Source organism: Lepidochelys kempii, chromosome 2, assembly GCF_965140285.1.
Source record: "Lepidochelys kempii isolate rLepKem1 chromosome 2, rLepKem1.hap1, whole genome shotgun sequence".
NCBI classification, from domain to species: Eukaryota; Metazoa; Chordata; order Testudines; family Cheloniidae; genus Lepidochelys; species Lepidochelys kempii.
Genome location: NC_136381.1, coordinates 269,806,305 through 269,832,959, shown reverse-complemented (window position 1 = coordinate 269,832,959; position 26,655 = coordinate 269,806,305). Strand labels below are relative to the sequence as shown.

Here is a 26,655-nt window from a genome sequence, read left to right as displayed (position 1 = left end):
AATGCGATGCGAACGCCAGTCTGAGAAACTCATTTCAGGATCTGAATTTGTCACCTAATCTCCTCCCACTGGAGTAGTTCTTCCGCACAATCCCGTTGCAGCCAAGATGGAGGGCTCTGCCGCAGCTAATGAGAGTAGCATCTCCATGTGCCCCAGCTCCTCGCGCAGGTCTGGTTTGATCCCTATGAGCCCCATGGCACCAGCTGGGGTCTTTGAGCTGCTGCTCCGGCCGGTATTTCTCTGTGCGTACTGAGCCGCAGGGCCTGCTGCTAGGAGGCACCATCTGTTTTATCTGTGTATGAATCAATGAAGTGTTGGCTTCTTTCCCGGGGGTGGGAGGAAAAGTTTTTTAACCCCACGGAACGGCCCAGTCCGTATGCCTATGGCCTGAGAGGGAGAGGGCAATTCTCAGCTAGTCGCATACACCTAGTGTGCGGTCCTCCGATGCCATCCTGCAGCTCATCTCTTTTACTCCCTCCCGTGTACCCTCGGAAGGCCCCACTCTGGCCAGAGCTGTCTTGGAAACAGGGTTGCACGTCCAGGGTCAAGAGGCATTTAGTGTTCTACCCGGGGCAGGTAAGTCTACCCGGCCTGGGGGCAGGGGACCAATCCAAGAGCCCCAGCCCCTGGCATCCACATGGCTGCTAGAACAAGGAACTATATAAAACAAAGCAAAAAAAAAAAAAACCAACCCCAAATAAAACCGAGAATTTTCTTCTAACCACTTAACTATCTAGAAAGAAATTCTCCAGCCTCAGCTCACAGGTAAGGAGAACTGTGCAGTATCCAGGCTAGCAGGTTCATGCACCATTACCCCCTAGTGTGTGTCTGGAGCCAGGGAGGGAGGAAAGCCTCGCTGCTACTGTCTTCTCAGGGCCATCCCTGTGGTCTTGGGTTTGAGGAGCCCACTGCTGCAGGAGTGCAGCTGAGTTGGTTGTGGTGGCGTCTATGGACATGTGGCCATGGACCGTTATGCCGTATCCGAGAACTTCCCAGCCCATTTAAAAATTGTAACATGAAGTCTTCAAGGACCAATAGGAAATGCTCTGATAACTGATGATCTGGTCACTTTGGGAATTTTCTTCTCATTTGATTTTTGAAAACCAGTGCTAACAATTGCATGCAGGACACAACTTTTTGCCACCACATCACATGTCTAATTTGCTGACCACCGTCAGACCTGGGTCCATTCCAGCCATTTCTGCTTCCCAGGTGTCTCCTTCCCCACTGAGTATGTGAGATTCTGGTTACTTTCCTTGACATGTACTAACTGCTTTTTTCCAAGTTGATCTTAATTTAGTTATTTCCTGCCCAGGTCTCTAATCCCACTAGGACCCTTGGGATTATTGATGTTAGCAAGTCCTTCCAATTTGGTATCATGTACAGATTTCATTGGTGTGCTGGTCATCTCATCTTTCAGATCACTGACTGAGATGTTAACTAAAACAGGACCTCTCACCAGTTCCTGTAAACCCTGTGAGACACCTCCCTATAACTGGTTACATGGCCATTTCTGATTACTCTTTGTGAAAATACCCCAGTGATGGGAACCATAATAAGAACATAGATAGGTTAGACTGACTGGTCTTCCAGCCGGTTTTCAATCCACACCAATCTGAATGAACTTTTGAAAGGAAATTTTGTGAGTCACAGAATCAAATGTTTGACTAAAATCCAAATATATTTCACATTTCTGATTTATTGCAGTCACTTCACCCACTAATTCACCGTTCTGCCAAAATGCCAGGTGTGTTTATGCAGGAAATTTTATTCTTTTCACAGAGAATCTCCGAATACATCTCATCTTTTCTATATTCGTCTTACAGACCATCAGCACCTCTTAGGGTTAGTTATAGACAACCAATCTGTGTCTTGTGCAACACGAAACACATTCTCTGTGCCTAAGATATTCCTCATAATAATTAACCCAAGCTCATTATTGCTCATGGTTCTGTTCCTTGTGGCTGATCAGTGATTTTTTTTCTGTAATATATGTTTTACTGTTTTTACTAGGCTATGAGTTACAGACCTTAATTGCCAGGATCACTCTCCTTATCACATTAGAAAATCAATACCACATTTAAAGAGAATTCTGTGCTCCATCTTTCTACGGAACAATGGGTCGAGTAGCTTCCATCTCAACACAATTAAATGGTAAGGAACGGACATCAGCAACTCTTAGTGCTGATTTTAATGTTTGTGCATTAAGGACCATATAGTAGACAGGAACTCGAAACTGTAAAGTCAATGAGGCGAAGCCTTTCCTTTACACCTGTCCGTAAACTGCTCAGCATCTGCTGCCATTATGCAAATAATAAATAATAGAAATACATTCTAAGAAAGCCGGCATTCACAGCCTGAGTGTGCGTCATACAAATGGCACAGTTACAGCTCATTCATCTCCCGGGTCACCTTTCAAACCTTCTTTTTCTCGGGCATTTGTCTGGTGTGATGTTTCCCAGCACCCAATTTCATCACCCGACGTCCCAACAGGTAAAGGACTTGTTAGGAATTGCCCATGCATTGGCAGGACACAGAATGGAAACCCTTGTGTCCTCACCCACATGACTTCTACTTCACAGCATGGCACTCTCTGCTTCCATTTGCTCTGGTTGGACTTAAATCTGGAAGAATGAACATCTTAGCATGTGCTTCGAGCTAAGCTTTCTGCTGCCCAGTGGCTGCCAGAACTTGGTCCCATCCCTCGTGTCCAGCAAGGTCATTGATAAATGTCCCACCAAGACCTGCACCTCCAGAAAGTGGTGCATATATGTGGTATTTCTCTACGTGCAAAGGGTGATCTTTGGTAACTAAATTCAGGAAGTCCCCTTCAAACTCCTCCATGAAATAGGCGGGACTGGATGCTTCCTTCCCCACTGGAATACCAGCATTCACTCATGATGAGCGAGAATCTGGATCACAGGGCTCTTCTCTAGGAGACAATCATACATTAACAACATTGTGTTATTGGAGTAATCTCTTTGCTAGTTGTGGCTGGTGGGTTTTTGTATGGTGTATGTTGTGCGTTTGGGTTTGTTGCCCGTCTCAAACTGCCTGTCCCTTGAGGGCATTAGCTTTTTAAATTTAAGACTTCAAGTATACCCAGTAGGGAGGTTAGTGATGCTTGTCATGGGTCCATCCTTGCCAGGATCCCCCAGAAGTTCTTTCACCAACTGTCCTTTTCTGAAGATGCTGGTGTTCTGTTTGCTGCCAGGGGATCCAGCCTTTCCGGCTCAGCTAAACCCAGGGAAAGTTATAGCTTAAAGGTCTTCTCTGCCCCAGCTCTAGCTTTGTTTACACCATCAGCATCAATGTCAAGACAGATGTTTCTTGTGTGAGATAAGTGCCTTAGAAATGGAATCACTTTCCTTTAAAGTGTGCACTTTCTACTCCAAATGCATGTGCGCAGACAGCAAACATAAAGGGCTCGATTGCAAATTCTCCATGGACTTCAATGGGAGCAGGACTGGCTCTGCGAAGCATTCTCTGTGTTTTGAACCAGTTTCTTTGGCCCTGCCTGCCCGAGAGGGACAACATTTTAGACAGAGCTCTTCTGAAATAAAATTGTTTCAGGAAGGCGTGAACACAACTTCCAAATGGATCCCCAGCCCGCTACAGGCTGTGTGACAAACTGGTTGACCTACACGGCTTCCTAGACTAGGATTCTGCCTCATTTAATTAATTGATGTTTACAAGTACCTGCAAGTCTAGGACACTACGTAAATTGTGCATGATGCTTATCACTGTTACCTAGTTGGCTAGTAAAATGGTTTATGGCAAGTTCTACCCAGTCTACACAACTGAGACCCAATCCAGTGTTCACTGAAGTCAACAGAAAGATTCCCATTGATTGGATCAGGTCCTTAGAGAGACCGGGAAGGCCCAGACGTCCTGACGCCTCTCTGGGAAGCATTCTGTTTCAGAATGGCTCTGGCTAATGCCCTATACCTGGGGCGTAGCCGGGGCCTTTAACTGGTGTATGGATATGGGCTGTCGTGTGGATCCTTGGCATGCTCTGAGATACGTTGCCTCTGTTACCCGTATTCAGTGCGCACTGGCTGGCTCTGCCTGGTGTGGATTCTCTCGTGGGCGGTGAGATGCGCCCACTGGCTGTAGCTCTCTCCACATTCGGCGCATATGTAGAGGCTCCCGGCTTTGTGGCCCCGCTGGTGGCTCACCAGGTGGTTCCTCTGCTTGAAGCGCTCCCCACAGTCCCCGCAGGTGTGGGAGGTCTCCCCTCTGTGGGTTCGCTGGTGTACCTTCAGGCTGTACTTCTGGGTGTAGCTGTTCCCGCACTCCCCGCAGGTGTAGGGCGTCTCCCCGCTGTGGGTCCGCTGGTGCTTGTTGAGGTTCTTCCTCTCGGTGAAGCTCCTCCCGCACAGGGGGCACTGGAAGGGCCGCTCCCCGGTGTGCAGGCGCTGGTGGACGCGGAGCCCCTGCTTGGCACCGAAGCTCTTCTGGCACTGGGCGCACTGGTAGGGCCGCTCCTGGGTGTGGGTGCGCTGGTGGGTGGCCAGGAAGCGCTGCTCCCGGAAGCACTTCCCGCACTCGGGGCATCGGTGCGGCTTCTCCTTCAGGTGGCTCCTCTCGTGCGACACCAGGTTGCCCTTCTGCCGGAAGCTCTTCCCACACTCGCTGCAGGTGAAGGGCTTCTCCCCTGTGTGGATGCTCTCGTGTTTCTTCAGCGCCTGCTTCTCCACAAAGCTGCGGCCGCACTGGGCGCAGGTGTGCGGCTTGGCGCCGGTGTGCACCGCCTGGTGCTGCAGGAGGCTATGCCGCCACCGGAAGCTCTTCTCGCACGCGGGGCAGGCGTGCAGCTTGCCGCCCGTGTGGATCTGCTGGTGCTTGATCAGGCTGGTGCTCCAGGTGAAGCTTTTCCCGCAGTGAGCGCATTTGTGCGGCCTCTCGCCTGTGTGGATTCGCCGGTGCTCTCGGAGGATCTTCTCCTGGCCAAAGCCTTTCCCACACTCGCTGCATTTATAGGGCTTCTCATCCCCACAGAGAACCTGGGCAGCTTGGAACATGGTGTTGCTGTTCGTGGCCCACATACAGGGTATTATCTACTAGAGCTGGCTGAACGATGGGTCATTGCGATCGGCCTGTGCTGGGGATTCAGCCCTTTCTCCTCGGCCGGAGCATCTTTGCAATGTGCATGTGTTCACCAGCGGGTTTGTGCTAATAAATCTCAGTCTATGGGTTGTCCACAAGTTATTTACTATTCGTTATTCGTGGGGGTTTGACTGATCACCTCGGTCCCATGGGATTGTTTCTGCTCCCTGACTGGATGGCTGAAATGTTTAAACTAAAAAAATAATGAATAGTAAATAATGAAAAATGTGTTTCCCCGGATGAAGATTTGGACAGGTAATCACTGGAGTTAAAATTCATGAAACTCTGGCGGTGCGCAGACATTTTCACAAATACCCGATGGTTATTCAAATACTGGTGAATAGCAAAGAATGTGACTGCAGGAATAACATGGAACCAAATTAATAGCTTCCAGTCTCCAAAATATGTTTCGTATCATTCAACCAGCTCTGTTAATTCTGTGAAGACTCCATGAGTTTTTCCCCCAAACGGACATGTTTTTTTTTCTGTGGTGTCTAATGGGTGTGATTATTGTATGTGTACCAGATCTGTGTGCACGGCACCGGGAATCTTAAAAACGCTGCTGAGTTTGTTGAAACTTCTTTCACCAGCAGTGAATGTATCTGGCTTGTTTTCTGCTGGCTTCCTCTTCTTTCTCAGTCTCCTCCAGCTGTTTCAGCTTCTCTCATTATCACTGCTCCAGAAACCAGCTCTTTGTGTCTTTCTCTCGGAAACTCCCGTTCCTCCAGTTGCTTTATATTTTTATGGTGTTTCTCTTCTCTAGTTTCCACTCGTGGACCTTTTACCCACTGTAATGAAAATGGAAAAAGCAAATTATTTTGTTGCTAGCAATGGCGCTATCGTCAAATGCAAAAATAATCCAGAAAACTCTTATTCACAGGGGGGTCTCCAAAATTTTTGATTCTTCACTGTTGTTGCTACATTGAAAGTGCTGCCTCTCGGGTGTAATGTTTGAGAGTCTGTGGTAATTTGGACCAATGGGTATAGAGATTTCCCTTGTGTCGTATTTCAGACACCTCTCACTGTCACCTCTTCAATTAACCGACCAAACCTCTTAAAGCAAAAGCAGTGGCTTCCTACAGTGTACACACGTGTTTATAGCTTGGAACATGCATGCTCATGGTAAGTTCACTTTTAGCCCCATTACATGCTGTGGCATTAAAAGCCATGGCAGAGCCAGGGGTGAGCTGGAGCCGGTTCGCACCGGTTCGCGCGAACTGGTTGTTAAATTCTGAACCAGTTTTAGAACCGGCTGTTAACCCGCTTCCCTGCAGGGGGCGCTGAGGCTTTGCTGGGCTCTGGCGGGAAGTGATGTGATTCCTCCTCCGGCCACCGGGGGCGCTGCACTGCGGGAGCGACGTGGGCTGCCCCCCCGGCCCTGGGGCTCCCGCTGCTGCCTGGGGGGTCCCCGGCTGCTCTGCTGGGCCGGGGCTGCGTCCTCCTGCTCGGGCTGCTCCCCGCGAGCCCCCACCACCCTGCCCGCAGCCAGCCCCGCCGCACGCACTCCCTGCCCTGCCCGCAGCCAGCCCCTGCCACCTGCACCCCCTGCCCTGCCCACAGCCTGTCCCTGCCCCCAGCCAGCTCCTGCCCTGCCTGCAGCCAGTCCCCGTCTCCAACCACTCTCGCACCCCCTGCCTGCAGCCAGCCCCTGCCTCCAGCCATCCCCTGCCCTGCCTTCAGCAACCCCCTGCCGCACCCCCTGCCCTGCCTGCAGCCAGCTGCTGCCGCACGCACCCCCTGCCCAGCCTGCAGCCAGCCCGTCTCCAGCCACTCCTGCACCCCCTGCCCTGCCCGCAGCCAGCCCCTGCCCCCAGCCAGCCCCTGCCCTGCCTGCAGCCAACCCCTGTCTCCAGCCACCCCCTGCCCTGCCTGCAGCCAGCCCATCTCCAGCCACCCCCTGCCCTGCCTGCAGCCAACCCCTGCCTCCAGCCACCCCCGCACCCCATGCCTGCAGCCAGACCCTGTCTCCAGCCAGCCCCTGCTGCACCCCCTGTACCCCCTGCCCGCACCAGCCCCTGTATCCAGCCACCCCTGCACCCCCTGACTCCAGTCACCCCCTGCCCTGCCTCCAGCCAGCCACTGCCGCACCCCCTGCCTGCAGCCAGCCCCTGCCTCCAGCCACCCCCACACCCCCTGCCTGCAGCCAGCCCCCGTCTCCAGCCACCCCCTGCCCTGCCTGCAGCCAGCCCCCGTCTCCAGCCACCCCCTGCCCTGCCTGCAGCCAGCCCCTGCCACACACCCAGCCCCCCTGCCCGCACCAGCCCCTGTCTCCAGCTACCCCTGCACCTCCTGCCTGCAGCCAGCCCCTGCCGCACCCCCGCCCTGCCCGCAGCCAGCCCCTGCCACACCCTCTGCCGCGCCCGCACCAGCCCCTGCCGCACCCCCTGCCCTGCTCACAGCCAGCCCCTGTCACATAGAATCATAGAATATCAGGGTTGGAAGGGACCTCAGGAGGTCATCTAGTCCAACCCCCTGTTCAAATCAGGACCAATCCCCAATTAAATCATCCCAGCCAAGGCTTTGTCAAGCCTGACCTTAAAATCTTTTAAGGAAGGAGATTCCACCACCTCCCTAGGCAACACATTCCAGTGCTTCACCACCCTCCTAGTGAAAAAGTTTTTTCTAATATCCAACCTAAACCTCCCCCACTGCAACTTGAGACCATTACTCCTTGTCCTGTCCTCTTCCACCACTGAGAATAGTCTAGAACCATCCTCTCTGGAACCACCTCTCAGGTAGTTGAAAGCAGCTATCAAATCCCCCCTCATTCTTCTCTTCTGCAGACTAAACAATCCCAGTTCCCTCAGCCTCTCCTCATAAGTCATGTGTTCCAGACCCCTAATCATTTTTGTTGCCCTGCGCTGGACTCTTTCCAATTTATCCACATCCTTCTTGTAGTGTGGGGCCCAAAACTGGACACAGTACTCCAGATGAGGCCTCACCAATGAGGAATAGAGGGGAACGATCACGTCCCTCGATCTGCTGGCAATGCCCCTACTTATACATCCCAAAATGCCATTGGCCTTCTTGGCAACAAGGGCACACTGCTGACTCATATCCAGCTTCTCGTCCACTGTCACCCCTAGGTCCTTTTCTGCAGAACTGCTGCCTAGCCATTCGGTCCCTAGTCTGTAGCTGTGCATTGGGTTCTTCCGTCCTAAGTGCAGGACCCTGCACTTATCCTTATTGAACCTCATCAGATTTCTTTTGGCCCAATCCTCCAATTTGTCTAGGTCCCTCTGTATCCTATCCCTGCCCTCCAGCATATCTACCACTCCTCCCAGTTTAGTATCATCCGCAAATTTGCTGAGAGTGCAATCCACACCATCCTCCAGATCATTTATGAAGATATTGAACAAAACCGGCCCCAGGACCGACCCCTGGGGCACTCCACTTGACACTGGCTGCCAACTAGACATGGAGCCATTGATCACTACCCGTTGAGCCTGACAATCTAGCCAGCTTTCTACCCACCTTATAGTGCATTCATCCAGCCCATACTTCTTTAACTTGCTGACAAGAATACTGTGGGAGACCGTGTCAAAAGCTTTGCTAAAGTCAAGAAACAATACATCCACTGCTTTCCTTTCATCCACAGAACCAGTAATCTCATCATAGAGGCGATTAGATTAGTCAGGCATGACCTTCCCTTGGTGAATCCATGCTGACTGTTCCTGATCACTTCCCTCTCATGTAAGTGCTTCAGGATTGATTCTTTGAGGACCTGCTCCATGATTTTTCCGGGGACTGAAGTGAGGCTGACTGGCCTGTAGTTCCCAGGATCCTCCTTCTTCCCTTTTTTAAAGATGGGCACTACATTAGCCTTTTTCCAGTCATCCGGGACTTCCCCCGTTCACCACGAGTTTTCAAAGATAATGGCCAATGGCTCTGCAATCACAGCTGCCAGTTCCTTTAGCACTCTCGGATGCAACTCGTCCGGCCCCATGGACTTGTGCACGTCCAGCTTTTCTAAATAGTCCCTAACCACCTCTTTCTCCTCAGAGGGCTGGCCATCTCTTCCCCATTTTGTGATGCCCTGCGCAGCAGTCTGGGAGCTGACCTTGTTAGTGAAGACAGAGGCAAAAAAAGCATTGAGTACATTAGCTTTTTCCACATCCTCTGTCACTAGGTTACCTCCCTCATTCAGTAAGGGGCCCACACTTTCCTTGGCTTTCTTCTTGTTGCCAACATACCTGAAGAAACCCTTCTTGTTACTCTTAACATCTCTCGCTAGCTGCAGCTCCAGGTGTGATTTGGCCCTCCTGATTTCATTCCTACATGCCCGAGCAATATTTTTATACTCTTCCCTGGTCATATGTCCAACCTTCCACTTCTTGTAAGCTTCTTTTTTATGTTTAAGATCCGCTAGGATTTCACCATTAAGCCAAGCTGGTCGCCTGCCATATTTACTATTCTTTCGACACATCGGGATGGTTTGTCCCTGTAACCTCAACAGGGATACCTTGAAATACAGCCAGCTCTCCTGGACTCCTTTCCCCTTCATGTTAGCCCCCCAGGGGATCCTATCCATCCGTTCCCTGAGGGAGTCGAAGTCTGCTTTCCTGAAGTCCAGGGTCCGTATCCTGCTGCTTACCTTTCTTCCCTGTGTCAGGATCCTGAACTCAACCAACTCATGGTCACTGCCTCCCAGATTCCCATCCACTTTTGCTTCCCCCACTAATTCTACTCGGTTTGTGAGCAGCAGGTCAAGAAAAGCGCCCCCCCTAGTTGGCTCCTCCAGCACTTGCGCCAGGAAATTGTCCCCTACGCTTTCCAAAAACTTCCTGGATTGTCTGTGCACCGCTGTATTGCTCTCCCAGCAGGTATCAGGAAAATTAAAGTCACCCATGAGAACCAGGGCGTGCGATCTAGTAGCTTCCACAAGCTGCCAGAAGAAAGCCTCATCCACCTCATCCCCCTGGTCCGGTGGGCTATAGCAGACTCCCACCACTACATCACTCTTGTTGCTCACACTTCTAAACTTAATCCAGAGACACTCCGGTTTTTCTGCAGTTTCGTACCGGAGCTCTGAGCAGTCATACTGTTCCCTTACATACAGTGCAACTCCCCCACCTTTTCTGCCCTGCCTGTCCTTCCTGAACAGTTTATAACCATCCATGACAGTACTCGAGTCATGTGAGTTATCCCACCAAGTCTCTGTTATTCCAATCACGTCATAATTCCTTGATATCACCAGGACCTCCAGTTCTCCCTGCTTGTTTCCAAGGCTTTGTGCATTCGTATATAAGCACTTGAGATAACCGCACCCCCTGCCCTGCCCGCAGACAGGCCCTGCTGCACCCCCTGCCCTGCCGGCAGCTAACCCCTGCCTCCAGCCACCCCCGCACCCCTGCCCGCAGCCAGCCTCTGCCTCTGCCGCACCCCTGCCCTGCCGTACCAGCCCCGCCGCACCCCCTGCCCTGCCTACAGCCAGCCCCTGTCTCCAGCCAGCCCTGCACCCCCCTACCCTGCCTGCAGTCAGCCCCTGCCCTGTCGCTAGCCAGCCCTGCACCCCCTTGCCTGCAGCCAACCCCCCACCCTCCTGTCTCCAGCCAGCTCCGCACCCCCTGCCTCCAGCTAGCCCTGCCCCACGCCCCTGTCTGCAGCTGGCCCCACATCCACTGGTGCCCTGCAGTTCCCAGGGCAGTAACCCTGCACACCTGCTTCAATGAGTGGGGAAGGGAGCAGCTGGGACCCACACTTGTGCACACCCTAGGGTGACCAGACAGCAAGTGTGAAAAATCAGGACAGGGGTTGGGGGGTAATAGGAGCCTATATAAGAAAAAGACCCCAAAACCGGGACTGTCCCTATAAAATCGGGACATCTGGTCACCCTAGCACATGCCCAGGGCGTGGCGGGGCCCCACACATGTGAAACAAGCTCATTGCTAGGTCAGGCCCATCTTTTTAAAAAGGAACTTTCGACAGGGTTAACACACACCCGTATTTCCCCGGACATTTTTTAAATTTTAAAAATTCCTCCCGGGAAAATACGGACGTAGGGTAACCCTGTTGGTACAAAAAAATACATACTGGGGCACATCCCTTAAATCAGAACTTTTTATAGGGAACCAGTTGTTAAGATTTTGGCAGCTCATCACTGGGCAGAGCCCAAAAAGCATCACACTATGGTTAGGATAAAAATTTCTTGTTTAGTATTTCCCAAGACAAGGAGGCCTTGACATCCCCGATCTCTCCCTCAAACGCCCGCTGCATCTTGGAGAACACAAATGCCAGGCAGTGCTGGCATCAGCAGCTAGGGTTGCCCACCCTCCTGGATTGGCCAGGAGTCCACCGGAATCGGCCTCAATCTCCCGGCGGCTATTGAAAGCTATCCGGGAGATTTTAATAGGCCAACAGTCCGGTGGGCGGCACAGCGGGACTAAGGCAGGCTCCCTACCTGCCCTGGTCCCGTGCGGCTCCTGGAAGTGGCCGGCATGTCCAGCTCCTAGGTGCAGGGGTGGCCAGGGGGTCTCTGTGTGGTGTCCCCGCCCCGAGCGCAGACTCCATAGCTCCCATTGGCCAGGAACTTCAGCCAAGGGGAGCTGCAGGGGCAGTGCGCAGAGCCACCTGGTTGCCTCTGAGCCTAGGAGCCAGATATGCTGGCCACTTCCGGGAGCTGCCCTAGATAAGCACTGCCCGGCTGGAGCCTGCACCCTTCATCCCCTCCTGCACCCCAACCCCCTGCCGGCCCCAGCCGTGAGCCCCCTCCTGCATCCAAACTCCCATCTGGAGCCCACATCCCTCACCCCCTCCTGCACCCCAACCCCCTGCCCCAGCCCTGAGCCCCCTCCTGACCCCAAATCCCTCCCAGAGCTCACACCCCTCACCCCCTCCTGCACTCCAGACCTCAGCTTCCTCCTGCATCCAAACTCCCGCACAGAGCCTGCACCCCCTCCTGCACCCCAACTTCTTGCCCCAGCCCTGAGCCCCTCCCACACTCCAAACCCCTCAGCCCCAGCCCAGAGCCCGCACCCCAACTCCCTGTTCCAGCCTGGTGAAAGTGAGTGAGGGTGGGGGGGAGAGCGAGCAACGGAGGGGGGGATGGACTGAGCGGGGGGTGGGGCCTCAGAGAAGGGACGGGGCAGGAGCATGGCCTTGGGGGAGGAGTGGGGCAGGGTCAGGGGCAGGGCAAGGATGTTTGGGTTTGTGTGATTAGACGGTTGGCCCCTTGTGTTGTATACAGATATTTGTCAGTGATGTTTCCATTGCCTGGAGTAGCAAACAACCTATATAGGTAGCAAAATTCTGTGTGCTCAGGTGTGTGGGATAAAAGCCAGCTGCTTAGATACATGACTGCTTGTGAAAGGCGCCTGCCTGACATCTCCAGAGACTGAAACCCTGGGTTCACCCAGTGACGGGTGCAGCAGCGGGCTCCGCTTCCCACGGGGGCCAGCCCACGTGCCTTAGCTATAAACGACCGGGAATCTGCCTGCGGCAGGGGACTCGCTGTGATCTATTCCAGCGGTTCTCAGCCAGGGGGACGTGTACCCCTGGGGGGACGCAGGGGTCTTCCAGGGGCCACATCAGCTCATCTAGACATTTGCCTGGTTTTATAGCAGGTTACATAGAAAGCACTAGCGAAGACGTCATACAGGCAATGACTGGTTTATACTGCTCTGCACACTATTCACTGAAATGTAAGGACAGTAATATATTGCAATGGATGTATTTGATAATCGTATGGTAACAATGAGCACGTCAGCAACGTTTCCGTAACAGCGTGGCTGTGGCAATTCCGTATTTTTATGTCTGATTTTGTGAGCATGTTGTTTTCAAGTGAGGTGAAACTTGGGGGTACGCCAGACAAATCAGACTCCTGCAAGGGACACAGTCGTGTGGGAAGGTTGAGAGCCACTGTTCGGTCTACAGTGGCTCTGTTGCGATGGGTGTGACGAAGTGGGACTGTTCTTAATGTTTCCTCTGAGTAGTGTGGGGGTGCCTCAGTTTCCCCTAGGCAGTTCTTAAGTCTCTAGGGGGTGGGGTAAGGGTGTATGATCATTGCAGAGCCCTAGAGGGCAGGTGTCTGCAGGGGTCTGGACACAGAGAATGGCCAACACCCTGTTTCCTGGCCACTGATGCCCTGGGCCCTTCCCCCCTGCAAGGTGAGAGCTAAAGGGCTGGAGAACAAAGGAATCAGGTGACCTCCTGGCCCGGGAAAGGGACAAAGCCCAGAGGAGGAGGGGCTGGAAGGAGTTTCAGTTTGGGGCTGGCTGGGACATGGAGTGAAGTGCAGACGGGGTTGTCTGGCTCACTGGCCCCTAAAATGGACGCAGCTGAGGGGTCCGGTTCTCTGCACCTACAAGCTTTGTGTTAGACCATGTTCCTGTCATCTAATAAACTTCTGTGTTACTGGCTGGCTGAGAGTCCCGTCTGACTGCAGAGTTGAGGGGCAGGACCCTCTGGCTTCCCCAGAATCCCGCCTGGGCGGACTGGCTGTGGGAAGCGCACGGAGGGGCAGAGGATGCTGAATGCTCCGAGGTCAGACCCAGGAAGGTGGAAGCTGGGTGAGCTGTGTGTCCTGCAGACAGGCTGCGCCCAGAAGGGAGACTTCCCCAGAGTCCTGCCTGGCTTCATGGGGAGCAGTTCCAGAGCATCGCCCGGGGACTCTGTGACCGTGGGCCAGTTGTGATGGTAGGCTTGGGGAGGAGAACCCCATCGCCATCCTGTAGGAACTGCACTGGGATCCCCAGAATGTATAACAGCTAGTCCGGCAAACAGCCTCAGATGGCAGCAACCTTCAGTCACCGCCACCTTGGTCTGGATTTGACTAGCAACCTAGAGCTAAAACATGTCTACAGCCCAGTTACCCATCCCTGCGCCACCCAGTGCCCGCAGAAAGCTCTCCTGGAATGCAGCTGTTCCCTTAAAGGCAGGTTACATGTGGAAGAGATTTTAAATTTCTGAGCAGCTCAGTTCCCTAGACAGAGCTCGTTGTTCAGTCCTCTGTGTCATCATGGTCCAGGTGCAAACACAAGAAAGTCAGTGTCCTACCTGAGCTGAAATCTCACCAGGTGTTTTCCTGTCCGGTTCCCTGATGACGCTGTGATTATAACCGCTGTGAGTTCCCAGATCTCTCCTCTCTTCAGGGTTAGGAGAGCCTGTTTCCACTCCTGCCTCTTGCAGTGTCTGACTGTCCTAAGGCTACAGTGAGTGCAAGGGTAGAACAAAGGGACCGAGCGAGCGGGAGGGATGTTGGGGCCTAGGGGAGGGGAAGGCTGGGAGGTAAGGGAAGGCAGATCTATGGAAGGGATATTCCCAGAGTGAGCCATTCAGACCATCCTTAGCGCGGCGCCAGATGCTCTGAGCTCCATCCCTCGCTATGCAGTCGGGGCTGGCTTGCACAGCACCACTTCCTGGGGGGAATTGCTGTAGTTTCCTGTTCTTTCTCTTGGTCGCTGATGTAAAAAATAAACTACATTTCCCAGCAGCCCTGAGGTGGGCACTAGGTGCGGAGATCTGGGGCAGCTGCTGCGGCCTGTGTCAGCTTCTGGTCCACGCCAAGTGCCTGCTCAGGGCTGAGCAGGATGCTTGGGGGTACCAGCCTGTGGCTTAGTTCAGCACACGTCACACAAGGGGGCACAACTGTAAAGGACATGCAGAGATCAGTTTAATATAGGAGCGGAGCATCAGGACTATTTCAGAGCTGGGGCGGCCTGCTTCAGATCGAGTGTTGTTCCGGAAATGTTGAAACAACCTTGTCAAAGCACTTTGTTTCCACCGTATTCAAATATCATATCATAATGTAATATAATATGAATATATGATATATGATATATGATATATGATATATATATGATATATATATGATATATGATATATGATATATATATGATATATAATATATGATATAATATATGAATAATATAGTTTATATGATTGAGACAAAGCGCTAGGACTTAATCAAAACAAAATGTTTGGATACTGTTTAATTGAAATGTTCGATGAAATCAATATGCTCATTTAGTTGAATCAACAGTTTCGAACTGACAGTTGTCCAGCTGGAAAATTTCAGACCAGTTCCAGTTTGTATGTTGTTTCCCCCCATTAGTCAGTACACGTTTATGGCTTTTTTTCCTGCGTGACTGGCCTTGTGTGTTTTGATTTCATTTCAGATTGAAGATTTTCCCACACTCAGAGCTCTTGAATGGTTTCTCTTCCATTTGGATAATCCACAGAGTGAGGAATCTGATTGCGTCTTCAGTTCTGCAGTATATTTATGTTGTTCTTCTCTGGTCTGGTCTCTCTGCCTAGAATTATGAAGCTTTTGGCTCTTTGTCTTGGATTCTTTGCTGAAATCGATTTATTTGGTTTGATATTTGATGTGATTCCTCTTATTTTTCACTTTGCATTGGCTCTCCTACGACAGCTCTGCGAACCTCTCTCATATCTATTGCAGACTGTATCTTCTTTCAGTTGTTCTCTCAAGTTTTATGCTGATTTTTGTTTTGTTTTCCATTCAACACGGCATCATCTGCTGTACTAAAAAGAAAAGATCATTAGTAAGAAACAAGCTCTCTCTCCTAACAAATAATTGGATTAATAATAGGTCCCCAAGAGTCCATTCTGCCTGAGTTAGTTAGTATCAACCCATGCAGTATGGTGAATAAGTTATGACTCAGCATTAATACACAACAAGGTGGATTTTATTGGTCTTTTAAGACAGTACTTGGCTCAGGTACATGGCGTTTGAATGCCTGTAACCAGCTGTGTTGTGCATTAACAGGCCGATACAGCAACCCCCATGGAGTGGCAGCTACTACAAACATTGTTAATTTAAAAAAATCTATTTACGTATGACACTTTCTCTCTACTAAAGCGGCAGAGAGTCCTGTGGCACCTGACAGACAAACAGACGTACTGGAGCATGAGCTCTCATGGGTGAATCCCCACTTCGTCGGCTGCATGGCATGTATTCACCCACGGAAGCTCCTGCTCCAAGACGTCTGTTAGTCTATCAGGTGCCACAGGACTCTCTGCCGCTCTTACAGATCCAGACTAACACGGCCGCCCCTCTGATACTTTCTCTCTACTGTTTTTGAGCTTGTGAACTCTGGCCCTGCTGGTTTTCCAGGTTTGTTGAATCAGGAGCTTTCTGTGCTCTTGATTTTACCTTTCTAACAGAGGAACTATTCTGAAAACAACTGTCTCGGAGCTGCTGCTGACGCACAGACTCTGAAGGGCTGGTCAAAGTAGCTTTCCCCATCCCAGCCCACCACAGTGGCTTTGTCTAACCTCATAAATAACCCCAATTCAGCCACCGGCATCGCTGTAAAGATGCTGGCCCCTAAGCATGTACAGGGAGATACAAGGATTTACACCATTTGAACTAATGAGGATTTTACCCCTATTTTGAAACAAAGTCCAATGGGCCCACTCCCATAATTAAAGTTTCTCTGGCTTGGAGCGAAAGGGACAAGGATTGCCCGAGGTTCAGGGGCTGGGATTCAAACACATGCCACCCGCCCAGCAAATGAGCCAAAACTCCACTCCCAGGCACATTGGTGTAAGCCTGGAGTCACTCTGGTGCCGTGAGTGGGGTTACTCTGGATTTACACTGCTATCACAGAGAGCAGAACTGGGCCCAGTGTGCCCAATTCCTACAGTTGCAAAATCTGGTGCAGCCCCACGTGTGACACTGGGGACCGATCGTCACTGATTCCAAGTCAGGGTACCCTCCAAGCAGGGGGAGCAGGTGTGGGAGAGGCAGGAACTGGAGGGGAGCCAGGGGTGTTTGGGGAGCCAATAGGGAGGAGGTACTGAGAGGAGCCAGGGGCTGCTGAGGTGTGGGGAGCGTGGAAGAGGGATTTGTGGTGATTTTGCTGAGCGGTTGTGGACCAGCAAGGGGCAGTGTGACTGTGAGGAGTTAGAAGGGGTGTCTGGGGACCCCAGCAGGAGCGTGGAGTATCGCAGCTGGTTGGCACAGGGCTGTATCAGACCGCTCCGGCTGTTAGAGTCATATGGGCTTGCAGCACTGGCCTGGTTAGAGATGCCCCCGGGGCACTGCCAGGGAGCCGGGCTGGTGTCACAGCAATCCCAGGGGGTGATGGTTACAGCTTGTTGGTGGTGGGGGGAGGAAAGATGAGCTTGGAGGTTTCCAGGGCAGTGGCAGCCTGGCAATGGCTGTGTGTGTTGAGAGGGAGAGGCAGTGTCTTAGGGGGCAGTGGGAACCAGGCATCTGTTGAGGGAGTGGGGGATCTGGGGCAGCCTCCCTCATTCTTAAACCATGATTTGAGGACTTCAATGGCTCAGACATAGGTTAGGGGTTTGTTACAGGAGTGGGTGGGTGAGATTCTGTGGCCTGCGTTGTGCAGGGGGTCAGACTTGATGATCATAACGGTCCCTTCTGACCTTAAAGTCTATGATTCTGCCCCTGCCCCATTTTCTCCCCCTTCGCCAGCCCTCTTCTCTTCCCTCCCTTGATCCCCAGGTCCCCCACTGCTTATCATCTTCCACTACCATTGCTACACCTCCTCCCCAAGGGCCGGCGAGCGGGGTGTCAGAGAACGCCAAGAGGCAAGGAGACCACTGGGCTGCCTCCAATCCAGGGCCAGGTGCCCCAGAGCAGGAACTGCAGCTGCTGCCCACGGCCCGGCTGAGTGTGCGAGGGTCCCGCCAGGCTGCGGCTGACATGGCACGGTGCCCAGCGCACGAGTGTCACAGAAGGGGCCTGAGCCTTGGCAGCCCCGGGTTCCAGTCTCGCTCCCACCAGTGTTTCAATGTCAGCCCGTCCGTGCAGTTAATCCAGAGCAAGGGCCCATCTGAGTTAGAAACACAGGGCCAGCAGTTTCCCTCCAAAACGAGGAGACGTTGTTGCAGTTAGACAGGATGGGAAACCCCAAGTCAGAGGGAGTTTTATATTTGTATTTGAAAATTAGATAGAAAACAGAGGCGATTTTATATAAATACTTAATAATTAGAGAGGAGAGGCAAAGCATGAGTGGATTTTATACCAACATTTGAGAACTGGGGAGAACATGGGAAAAATTTGAGGCTTTTAAAATCAAATTTTGATATTTAGTGACAAGGGGCAATATGCAAAGGCAGTTTTAAATAATTCTTCAATAACTGAGAGAGAGGGAACATTTCAGGGGGTTTTATGTCAATATTTGAAAATTGGATGAAAAATGGCATAATCTGAGGAGATTTTAATCACAGTTCAGTAATCTGATGGAAACTGGTGCAGGGTGAGGAGATTCTGTATCAATATTAAATAATTAGAAAGACCAAATGGGAAATCTAAGGGTATTCAATAAAATTTTGAAGAGAAGAAGCAACATCTGAAGCGGTTTTACAGTAGTATAGAATTAAAAGGGCCAAAATCTGAGGAAATTTTCTATCAGTATTTGAGAATTGGATAATGGCAAAAATCTAAAATACCATTTATATTGATATTTGATAATGAGAGAAACGGATCAAAATCTGAGGGGATTTTATGTCCATATTTGATAAAAGCAAACATTTGGAGTGATTTTGTAGCAGTGTTTGATTATCAAAGACGAAAGGGTGGAAATTTGAGGGGATTTTATATCCATATTTGATAAATACATGTGAGGTCATACAGCTAGGAACAAAGAATGCAGGTGTGAGGGGGTACACATGCCCCATGCTGGCTGGAGAGCCTTAACGAGCTGCTGCGGGCCCATTCAGCCCTGCAATAGGTGTGGGACTAGCAGGGGGAAATTACCAGGGGGAGATCCCAGCTCAGCTGTGAACTGGCTGGGAGGAAGAGCAGACCTCCAGCTCTCCGTCTGTGAGCCAGAGAAGTCTGGCTAGGGCCAGGTAGGAGAAGTCTGACGAGGGAGCGCGCCTGCCAGAGCCTCCCCGAGGAGAAGCAGACCTGACGGGGGATGATTGTTTGGTTTGCTACCAGTGACTTTGCTGCATAACACTGTTGCTGGTGGTGCCCTGCTGGAAAGGGGTGACAGCTAACTCAACCCCTTTTGTCTTTTGCGCCTGACTGGGGATGCAGCAGTGGGCCACAGCAAGCCATAGCAACAGACTGCGGGCTGTACCCGGGAAAGCGGTGACCCTGAAAAAACATAGGGGTCAGCTGAGCAAACAACTAACCATCAGCTCCTGGTGCGATGGTGTGGCAAACAAAAGGGCTGTGTGATCCTTCGATAAACAGGGGAGCAGTGAGTAGAAGTAGAGAGGTAATTTTTACCTCTGTGCACAGCATTGGTGAGACCGGTACTGGACTACTGTGTCCAATTTTGGTACTGACATTTTAAAAAGGATGTTCAAAAATTGGAGAAGGTGCAGAAAAGAACCATAAAAATGGTTCTCAGCGGCTAGAGAAAATGCCTTCACACAAGAGTGTTAAAGAGCTCAGTCTGTTTAATTTATCACAAAGAAGACGGAGAGCTGACTTGGTTACAGCCTGGAAGTACCCTTCTGGGGAGAAAACACTGGGTACTAGCAGGCTCGGCTCTTTAATCCAGCAGCGAAAGTCATCACAAGAACTAATGGCTGGAAGCGGAAGCCAGACAAATTAAAATGAGAAATGAGACATGCATTTTTAACACTAGAACAAATTACCCAGGGAAGTGGTGGATTTCGCCATTCTTTGATACTTCAAATCAGGATGGTCTGTCTTCCCTGAAAACATGCTTAAGCTCAGTTCAGGAGTAACTGGGTGAAATTCTCTCGCCTACCGTATACAGGGGATCAGACTAGATGATTGAATGGTTCCTATTGCCCTTAAAACCGATTAATCTTTTCTCTGATGCTGGGATTGTTCTACAATAGATACATCTCAATGAGCCCTTTAATAGCCCTTTTGTTTAAATGACTCACCCCAAACTATTGTTCACCCTGTTCTTTGCTGGGACAGTTAAAAATTCATCCCTTTGTTTCTGTTCCCCTTCCCAGGCTCAAATGAGGTTTCTAGTCTCAGAAAGGAAAAAAATATGTTTACAAATTAGGGCCCTGATCCTTCAAACACTTACAAAAGTGTTTGGCTTTAACCAGGTGAATCGTCCCCCTGACTGCAAAGGGGTGGCTCACGTGCTAAGGGTTAAACATGAGTATGTTCCCAGGATCAGGGCCTAGAATGACAGGAGACGCCACGTCATGTCACAGCTGTGCCCATCATGGACACAGAAGCCCTAAACCTTCTCACTCGCCTCACTCCTGGATGACAAGAATTCCCTGAATGGAACTCGACCAAGCACTTGGCCTGCGGAGCACTGATCCATGTTCCAGTAGGGTGAACTAGGCACATAATATGTTGCTCTCTGTGGAATCTCATTTTAGCAATTTTCGCTCATGTATAGTTGGGAAAGCATAATCCCAACTCTACATATAAAATAATGGGGTCTAAATTAGCTGTTACCACTCAAGAAAGAGATCTTGGAGTCATTGTGGAGAGTTCTCTGAAAACATTCACTCAATGTGCAGCGACAGTCAAAAAAGCGAACAGAATGCTGGGAATCATTAAGAAAGGGATAGATAATAGGACAGAAAATATCGTATTGCTTCTATATAAATCCATGGTTCGCCCACATCTTGAATACTGTGTGCAGATGTGGTCGCCTCATCTCAAAAAAGATATATCGGAATTGGAAAAAGTTCAGAAAAGGGCAACAAAAATGATTAGGGGTATGGAACGGATTCCATATGAGGCGAGATTAATAAAACTGGGACTTTTCAGCTTGGAAAAGAGACGGCTAAGGGGAGATATGATTAAGGTCTATAAAATCATGACTGGTGTAGAGAAAGTAGATAAGGAAGTGTTGTTTACAACTTCTCATAACACAAGAACTAGGGGTCATCAAATGAAATTAATAGGCAGCAGGTTTAAAACAAATAGAAGGAAGTATTTCTTCAAACAACACACAGTCAACCTGTGGAACTCCTTGCCAGAGGATGTTGTGAAGGCCAAGACCATAATAGGGTTCAAAAAAGAACTAGATAAATTCCTGGAGGACAGGTCCATCGATGGCTATTAGCCAGGATGGGCAGGGATGGTGTCCCTAGCCTCAGTTTGTCAGAAGCTGGGAATGAGCAACAGGGGATGGATCACTTGATGATTCCCTGTTCCGTTCATTCCCTTTGGGGCACCTGGCACTGGCCACTGTTGGAAGACAGGATACTGGGCTAGATGGACCTTTGGTCTGACCCAGTAGAGCCATTCTTATGTTATGTTATTCCCCTTGCTTTTCCATAAAACACAACACCAGAAGGAATTGAATTCAGTATCTTTGGGGAAAAAACATAAGGCAGAACTTTCCATGGGGAACAGATGGTGTTTTTAAAAGGATGGGCTGGAAAGTCATGCAAATGGAAACATTCTGGGGCAAACCAGGAAACTCCTGAATAAACAAGAAAGGAAAACAGAGGCTGTTAATTGGAAACCTGATCAACAACTGTGTGTAAACCTGATGGTTATTCTGGAGAATAACAAAATGACCATCATATAACTACATACAATGCAGCAGATAGCCATCGTGTTTCATGAAATACTTTAACAAAATGATACCCATTCTCTCTGCTAGAAATTCTGCAGGGGCAGAGAGGACTCATTAGTGACACTCTATCCAGCTCCATGTGTCTATTCTAACAGCACACTTCTTGCTACTCAGATTTCCACATAATGCACACAGCGCCTCTCCTCCGGAGAGTCATCTGTCCTACTAAGATTAGATTTATTGCTGAAACTGTCTAGTAATTATCACACCTAGAGAATTCCTCTCCTGCGTGGATGATTCTCTGCCACTTACCATCCTAGTGGCTTCACAATGAAGCTTTCCTATTCACCTCTGGGTATATTATGATTTATTATTTGTGTTACCAGAGTGCCTACGACCCTCGCTATGGACCAGGGCTCTATGTGGTAGGCACTGTACAAACTCAGAACAAAAGCATATCATCTAAATGGGTAAAGTCTTGATTTTCCTGGTCTTTCCTTAGTCATCTGCTCCACGAAGCTGTACCATGCTCAGTTCTGTTGATGGTCTCTCATCCATGTGTTCTGAGACGGTCTGTGCGAAGCCCTCACCGGCACTCGCTGCAGGTCAGCGGGCCCGCCCCAGCGTGGGCCTGCCCGTGGGTGGTGAGGTGCGCCCACTGGCTGTAGCTCTTCCCGCACTCGGTGCATATGTAGAGGCTGCCTGCGGCATGGGTCCTCTGGTGACTCACCAGGTGGTTGTTCTGCTTGAAGGTCTTCCCGCAGTCCTTGCAGCGATAGGGCCTGTCCCCCACGTGGCTCTCCTGGTGCTTCAGCAGGTTGGGCTTCTTCCTGAAGAACCTGTCACACTGGGTGCACTTGTAGAGCTTCTCCTCCCGGTGGGTGCGCAGGTGGCTGACGAGGTGGTTCTGCTGCTTGAAGCCTTTCTGGCACTCGGGGCACTTGTAGGGTGTCTCGCCGGTGTGCACCCGCTGGTGGGTTTTCAGGTTGTGCTTGTGGCTGAAGCGCGTGCCGCACTCGGGGCAGGCGTACGGCGTCTCCCCCGTGTGCGTCTTCTGGTGCTTCCGCAGGCGCTGCTTCTCGCTGAAGCGCTTCCCGCACTCGGCGCACTGATGGGGAGTCTGGCCGGTGTGGGTCCACTGGTGCTTCCGCAGGTTGTTCTTCTGCCGGAAGCTCTTCCCGCACTCGGCGCACGTGTGCGGTTTCTCTCCGGTGTGGATGCTCTGGTGGGCTTTGAGGATTTTCTTCTGCCGGAAGCACTTCTCGCACTCGGTGCACTTGTACGGCCTGTCGTCCAGGTCAGGGCTCTGCGGGGCTTTGAGCATCTTCCTTCCCCTCCGGCTTACGGCACAGGAAAGGTATTTCTAGTATTAAACATTGATACTGCAATGGCACCTAGGGGCCTTAACCTGGTCAGGGCCCCATTGTGCTAGGGGCTGTACAGATGCATAGGGTTTCTGTCTAGTGGGGGCTGCATTAGGAAGATTCTGCTCTGGGAATCTCTCCCCACATCACATAGTCTCCATAGTCTAATATCAGCAAGTGTGCTGGGTCTTCTTTCACCAGGAGTGGATTTCTCTCCTAGGTTCCTCTTTGGTTTCAGATTTCACCAGTTCCTGCAGCTTGTCCCATTCTCACAGCCCTAGAAACCATTCTCATCATGTCTTTCTGAGGCTGTTCCCTGCAGTTCAATGTATTCTGTATGCTGCTGCTTCTTTTTGTTCATGGATCCTTCGGGTACTGGGGAAGAAAGATATTCTGGAGGTTACTGTGATGCAATACAATTGTCCCAACATGAAGCATATATATCTTCATAAGCCTGAAAACATGAGACCTCCCACTGCTGAAGTGAGTGAGAATGAAACTGGAATAATTTGAGCCTAGTTTTGAAATTGTTGCTTGCCCAGAATGAAAGTCAACTGGGGGAGAGGAGCAGTGGGAATGCAATCTCGGGCTTCTTACATCGCACTTTAGCAGTTTCAAATGGGGCTCTGCCAGTAGCACTGCAGGACTGGGCCCGTTAGGAAAGCGTGCTGTTACACACCATCATCGGAGACCCAAACGCGGATCTGACACCACCGCAAAGCAGTCTCGGGTGCCAGTGGAGCCCCTCTTTCAGCAGGGGGAGAGGGTGCTGCTATTCGGGTTATTTTCTTACAACAAGGGGGGAATTAAGGCCAGAGCTTTATTCTAAATCAATTCACTATAAAGTGAACGATATACTTAATTCTCCACCTGGGCTTTTTCTTGAATAACGGCTTACATCTCCCTGGGGGCAACAGGGGCAGAAAGTGTTCCTCTTGCTAGAAGAACTGAACCTGTCATTAAATTGGTGTGTCTGAGGGCCAAGCCCCTCAGCAATACAATAAAATAGAATAATTGTCATACAGACACCAAAGGCCAGCTCCGTTGGTGTCAGCCAGCTCCCTTTGCTGGGCAGAAATGTTTAGCAAGAATGTCTCTGGCCCTAGCAAAAATTCTCGACCCGGTTTTTCCAGTCACTTAGACCTGTTTTACAGCAGTGAGGTCAGTGGGGCTGCTCCTTATTTGCACTGCGGGAAGTGAGAGGTGAATCAGACCCTCTGAGTGCTAATCCTAGGCCAAACTCACAGAGGTGCTCAGGACCGGCACTGAATTCAGTGGGTGTTGGGGGTGCTCAGTGCCTCTCCAGAACTGAAGCCATAATAAACTCTGCTCTGAATTCCACGCTTGTAAACCTAGAGTAACTCCATTGACATCAGTGGGGTTACTCACGATTTACATGGGTGTAAACAAGAGCAGGATTTGACTCATCACTTTGTGTTTTACAGCTTCTAAATTCTCTAAAACTAGCACAGGTCATGGTGTGGTCTCAAAGCTTTTGACACGGTGTCCCATAGTATTCTTGTCAGCAAGTTAAGGAAGTATGGGCTGGATGAATGCACTATAAGGTGGGTAGAAAGCTGGCTAAATTGTCGGGCTCAACGGGTAGTGATCAATGGCTCCATGTCTAGTTGGCAGCCAGTATCAAGTGGAGTGCCCCAGGGGTCGGTCCTGGGGCCGGTTTTATTCAATATCTTCATAAATGATCTGGAGGATGGTGTGGATTGCACTCTCAGCAAATTTGCGGATGATACTAAACTGGGAGGAGTGGTAGATACGCTGGAGGGGAGGGATAGGATACAGAAGGACCTAGACAAATTGGAGGATTGGGCCAAAAGGAATCTGATGAGGTTCAATAAGGATAAGTGCAGGGTCCTGCACTTAGGACGGAAGAACCCAATGCACAGCTACAGACTAGGGACCGAATGGCTAGGCAGCAGTTCTGCAGAAAAGGACCTAGGGGTGACAGTGGACGAGAAGCTGGATATGAGTCAGCAGTGTGCCCTTGTTGCCAAGAAGGCCAATGGCATTTTGGGATGTATAAGTAGGGGCATAGCGAGCAGATCGAGGGACGTGATCGTTCCCCTCTATTCGACATTGGTGAGGCCTCATCTGGAGTACTGTGTCCAGTTTTGGGCCCCACACTTCAAGAAGGATGTGGATAAATTGGAGAGAGTCCAGCGAAGGGCAACAAAAATGATTAGGGGACTGGAACACATGAGTTATGAGGAGAGGCTGAGGGAGCTGGGATTGTTTAGCCTGCAGAAGAGAAGAATGAGGGGGGATTTGATAGCTGCTTTCAACTACCTGAAAGGGGGTTCCAAAGAGGATGGCTCTAGACTGTTCTCAATGGTAGCAGATGACAGAACGAGGAGTAATGGTCTCAAGTTGCAGTGGGGGAGGTTTAGATTGGATATTAGGAAAAACTTTTTCACTAAGAGGGTGGTGAAACACTGGAATGCGTTACCTAGGGAGGTGGTAGAATCTCCTTCCTTAGAGGTTTTTAAGGTCAGGCTTGACAAAGCCCTGGCTGGGATGATTTAACTGGGAATTGGTCCTGCTTTGAGCAGGGGGTTGGACTAGATGACCTTCTGGGGTCCCTTCCAACCCTGATATTCTATGATTCTATGATTCTATGATTCTAGTGCGAATTGGGCGATTTCTTTTGAAAGCAGGGCAGGGGATTTACTCCAAGTTTGCACGGCAGAACTGAGCCCGCAGTCTGATCCTGACTAGTTATTAGTCATCACGTGGGCAGCAGATGCTTAAACAAATTTCTCTAGGCTGCCCTGATTTTTACTGCAGAGACTGTAGTACATTTGGATGCAGTGATGCTTGGTCCTGCTCTAACAACACCCACAGCAAGACTCCCATTGATCTGAATGAAAGCTGGATTAGCCCCAAGATCACGGTAAGATTCCTACCTGAGCAGAAACCTCTCCAGGCGTTTCCTTGCTTCTCCTTCCTCTGGCCAGACTGGGTTTCTCAGCAGAGAAATGGAAAATAAGGAAGGCTCCAGACCACGCTCTGACAGGGTTCAGTTCTCTTAGCATTCCTCATGCCTGCTTGCTCTCTGCTCTCACTGCAGCTCATCATGGCTGCAAACTCAGCCTCAGGCCACCAGCTTGTGTGCAGCTCAGTAAAGTACCAGGGGAAGCTGCACAGCAAACAGAAACGCAGCTGAGCTGGGGGGGGGGGGATTAGTCCCTGCTTGGAGAGCAAATAGAGGCTAGATTTAGAGCATAATCCACAGAGGTTTTGCTCGGGGAAGGACCGGGCTCTGGTCTCCCTTGTTGCTGTGTTTAATTCGCCCAGCCTGCTCTGTTGGGAGAGCTGCTCTCTTGCAGGGTATTCCTGGGAGTTGTAGTCCTTCCTGGAAGGATTTACTGGTGCAGAGGATGGTTGGGATTTCTGGTTTTGTTTCCTCCGCGCAGGCCGATCAGAGTGTATCGCACTGGTATAACACAGACCATAGCGTGCTGGATGCTCGGGGCCATAGAATCATAGAATCATAGAATATCAGGGTTGGAAGGGACCCCAGAAGGTCATCTAGTCCAACCCCCTGCTCAAAGCAGGACCAATTCCCAGTTAAATCATCCCAGCCAGGGCTTTGTCAAGCCTGACCTTAAAAACCTCTAAGGAAGGAGATTCTACCACCTCCCTAGGTAACGCATTCCAGTGCTTCACTACCCTCCTAGTGAAAAAGTTTTTCCTAATATCCAATCTAAACCTCCCCCACTGCAACTTGAGACCATTACTCCTCGTTCTGTCAT

The 26,655-nt window shown here is 50.6% G+C and overlaps 1 protein-coding gene across 1 annotated transcript; it reads right to left on the bottom strand.

Annotated features, from left to right (window-relative positions):
• Window positions 1–1,695: 1,695 nt before the first annotated feature.
• Window positions 1,696–26,204, bottom strand: LOC140906203 (uncharacterized). The gene is made up of 4 exons (XM_073329695.2): window positions 25,807–26,204; window positions 22,112–23,260; window positions 21,416–21,425; window positions 1,696–5,060 (listed from the first exon to the last, which is right to left on the bottom strand). The coding sequence occupies exons 2-4, from the start codon at window positions 22,843–22,845 to the stop codon at window positions 4,035–4,037; spliced, it is 1,770 nt and encodes a 589-aa protein (XP_073185796.2). The 5' UTR covers window positions 22,846–23,260; window positions 25,807–26,204; the 3' UTR covers window positions 1,696–4,034.
• Window positions 26,205–26,655: the final 451 nt, after the last annotated feature.

What these genes read in the sequence shown, in the direction of transcription:
- LOC140906203 (XM_073329695.2), bottom strand. Translation starts at nt 22,845, where the DNA reads ATGCTCAAAGCCCCGCAGAGCCCTGACCTGGACGACAGGCCGTACAAG.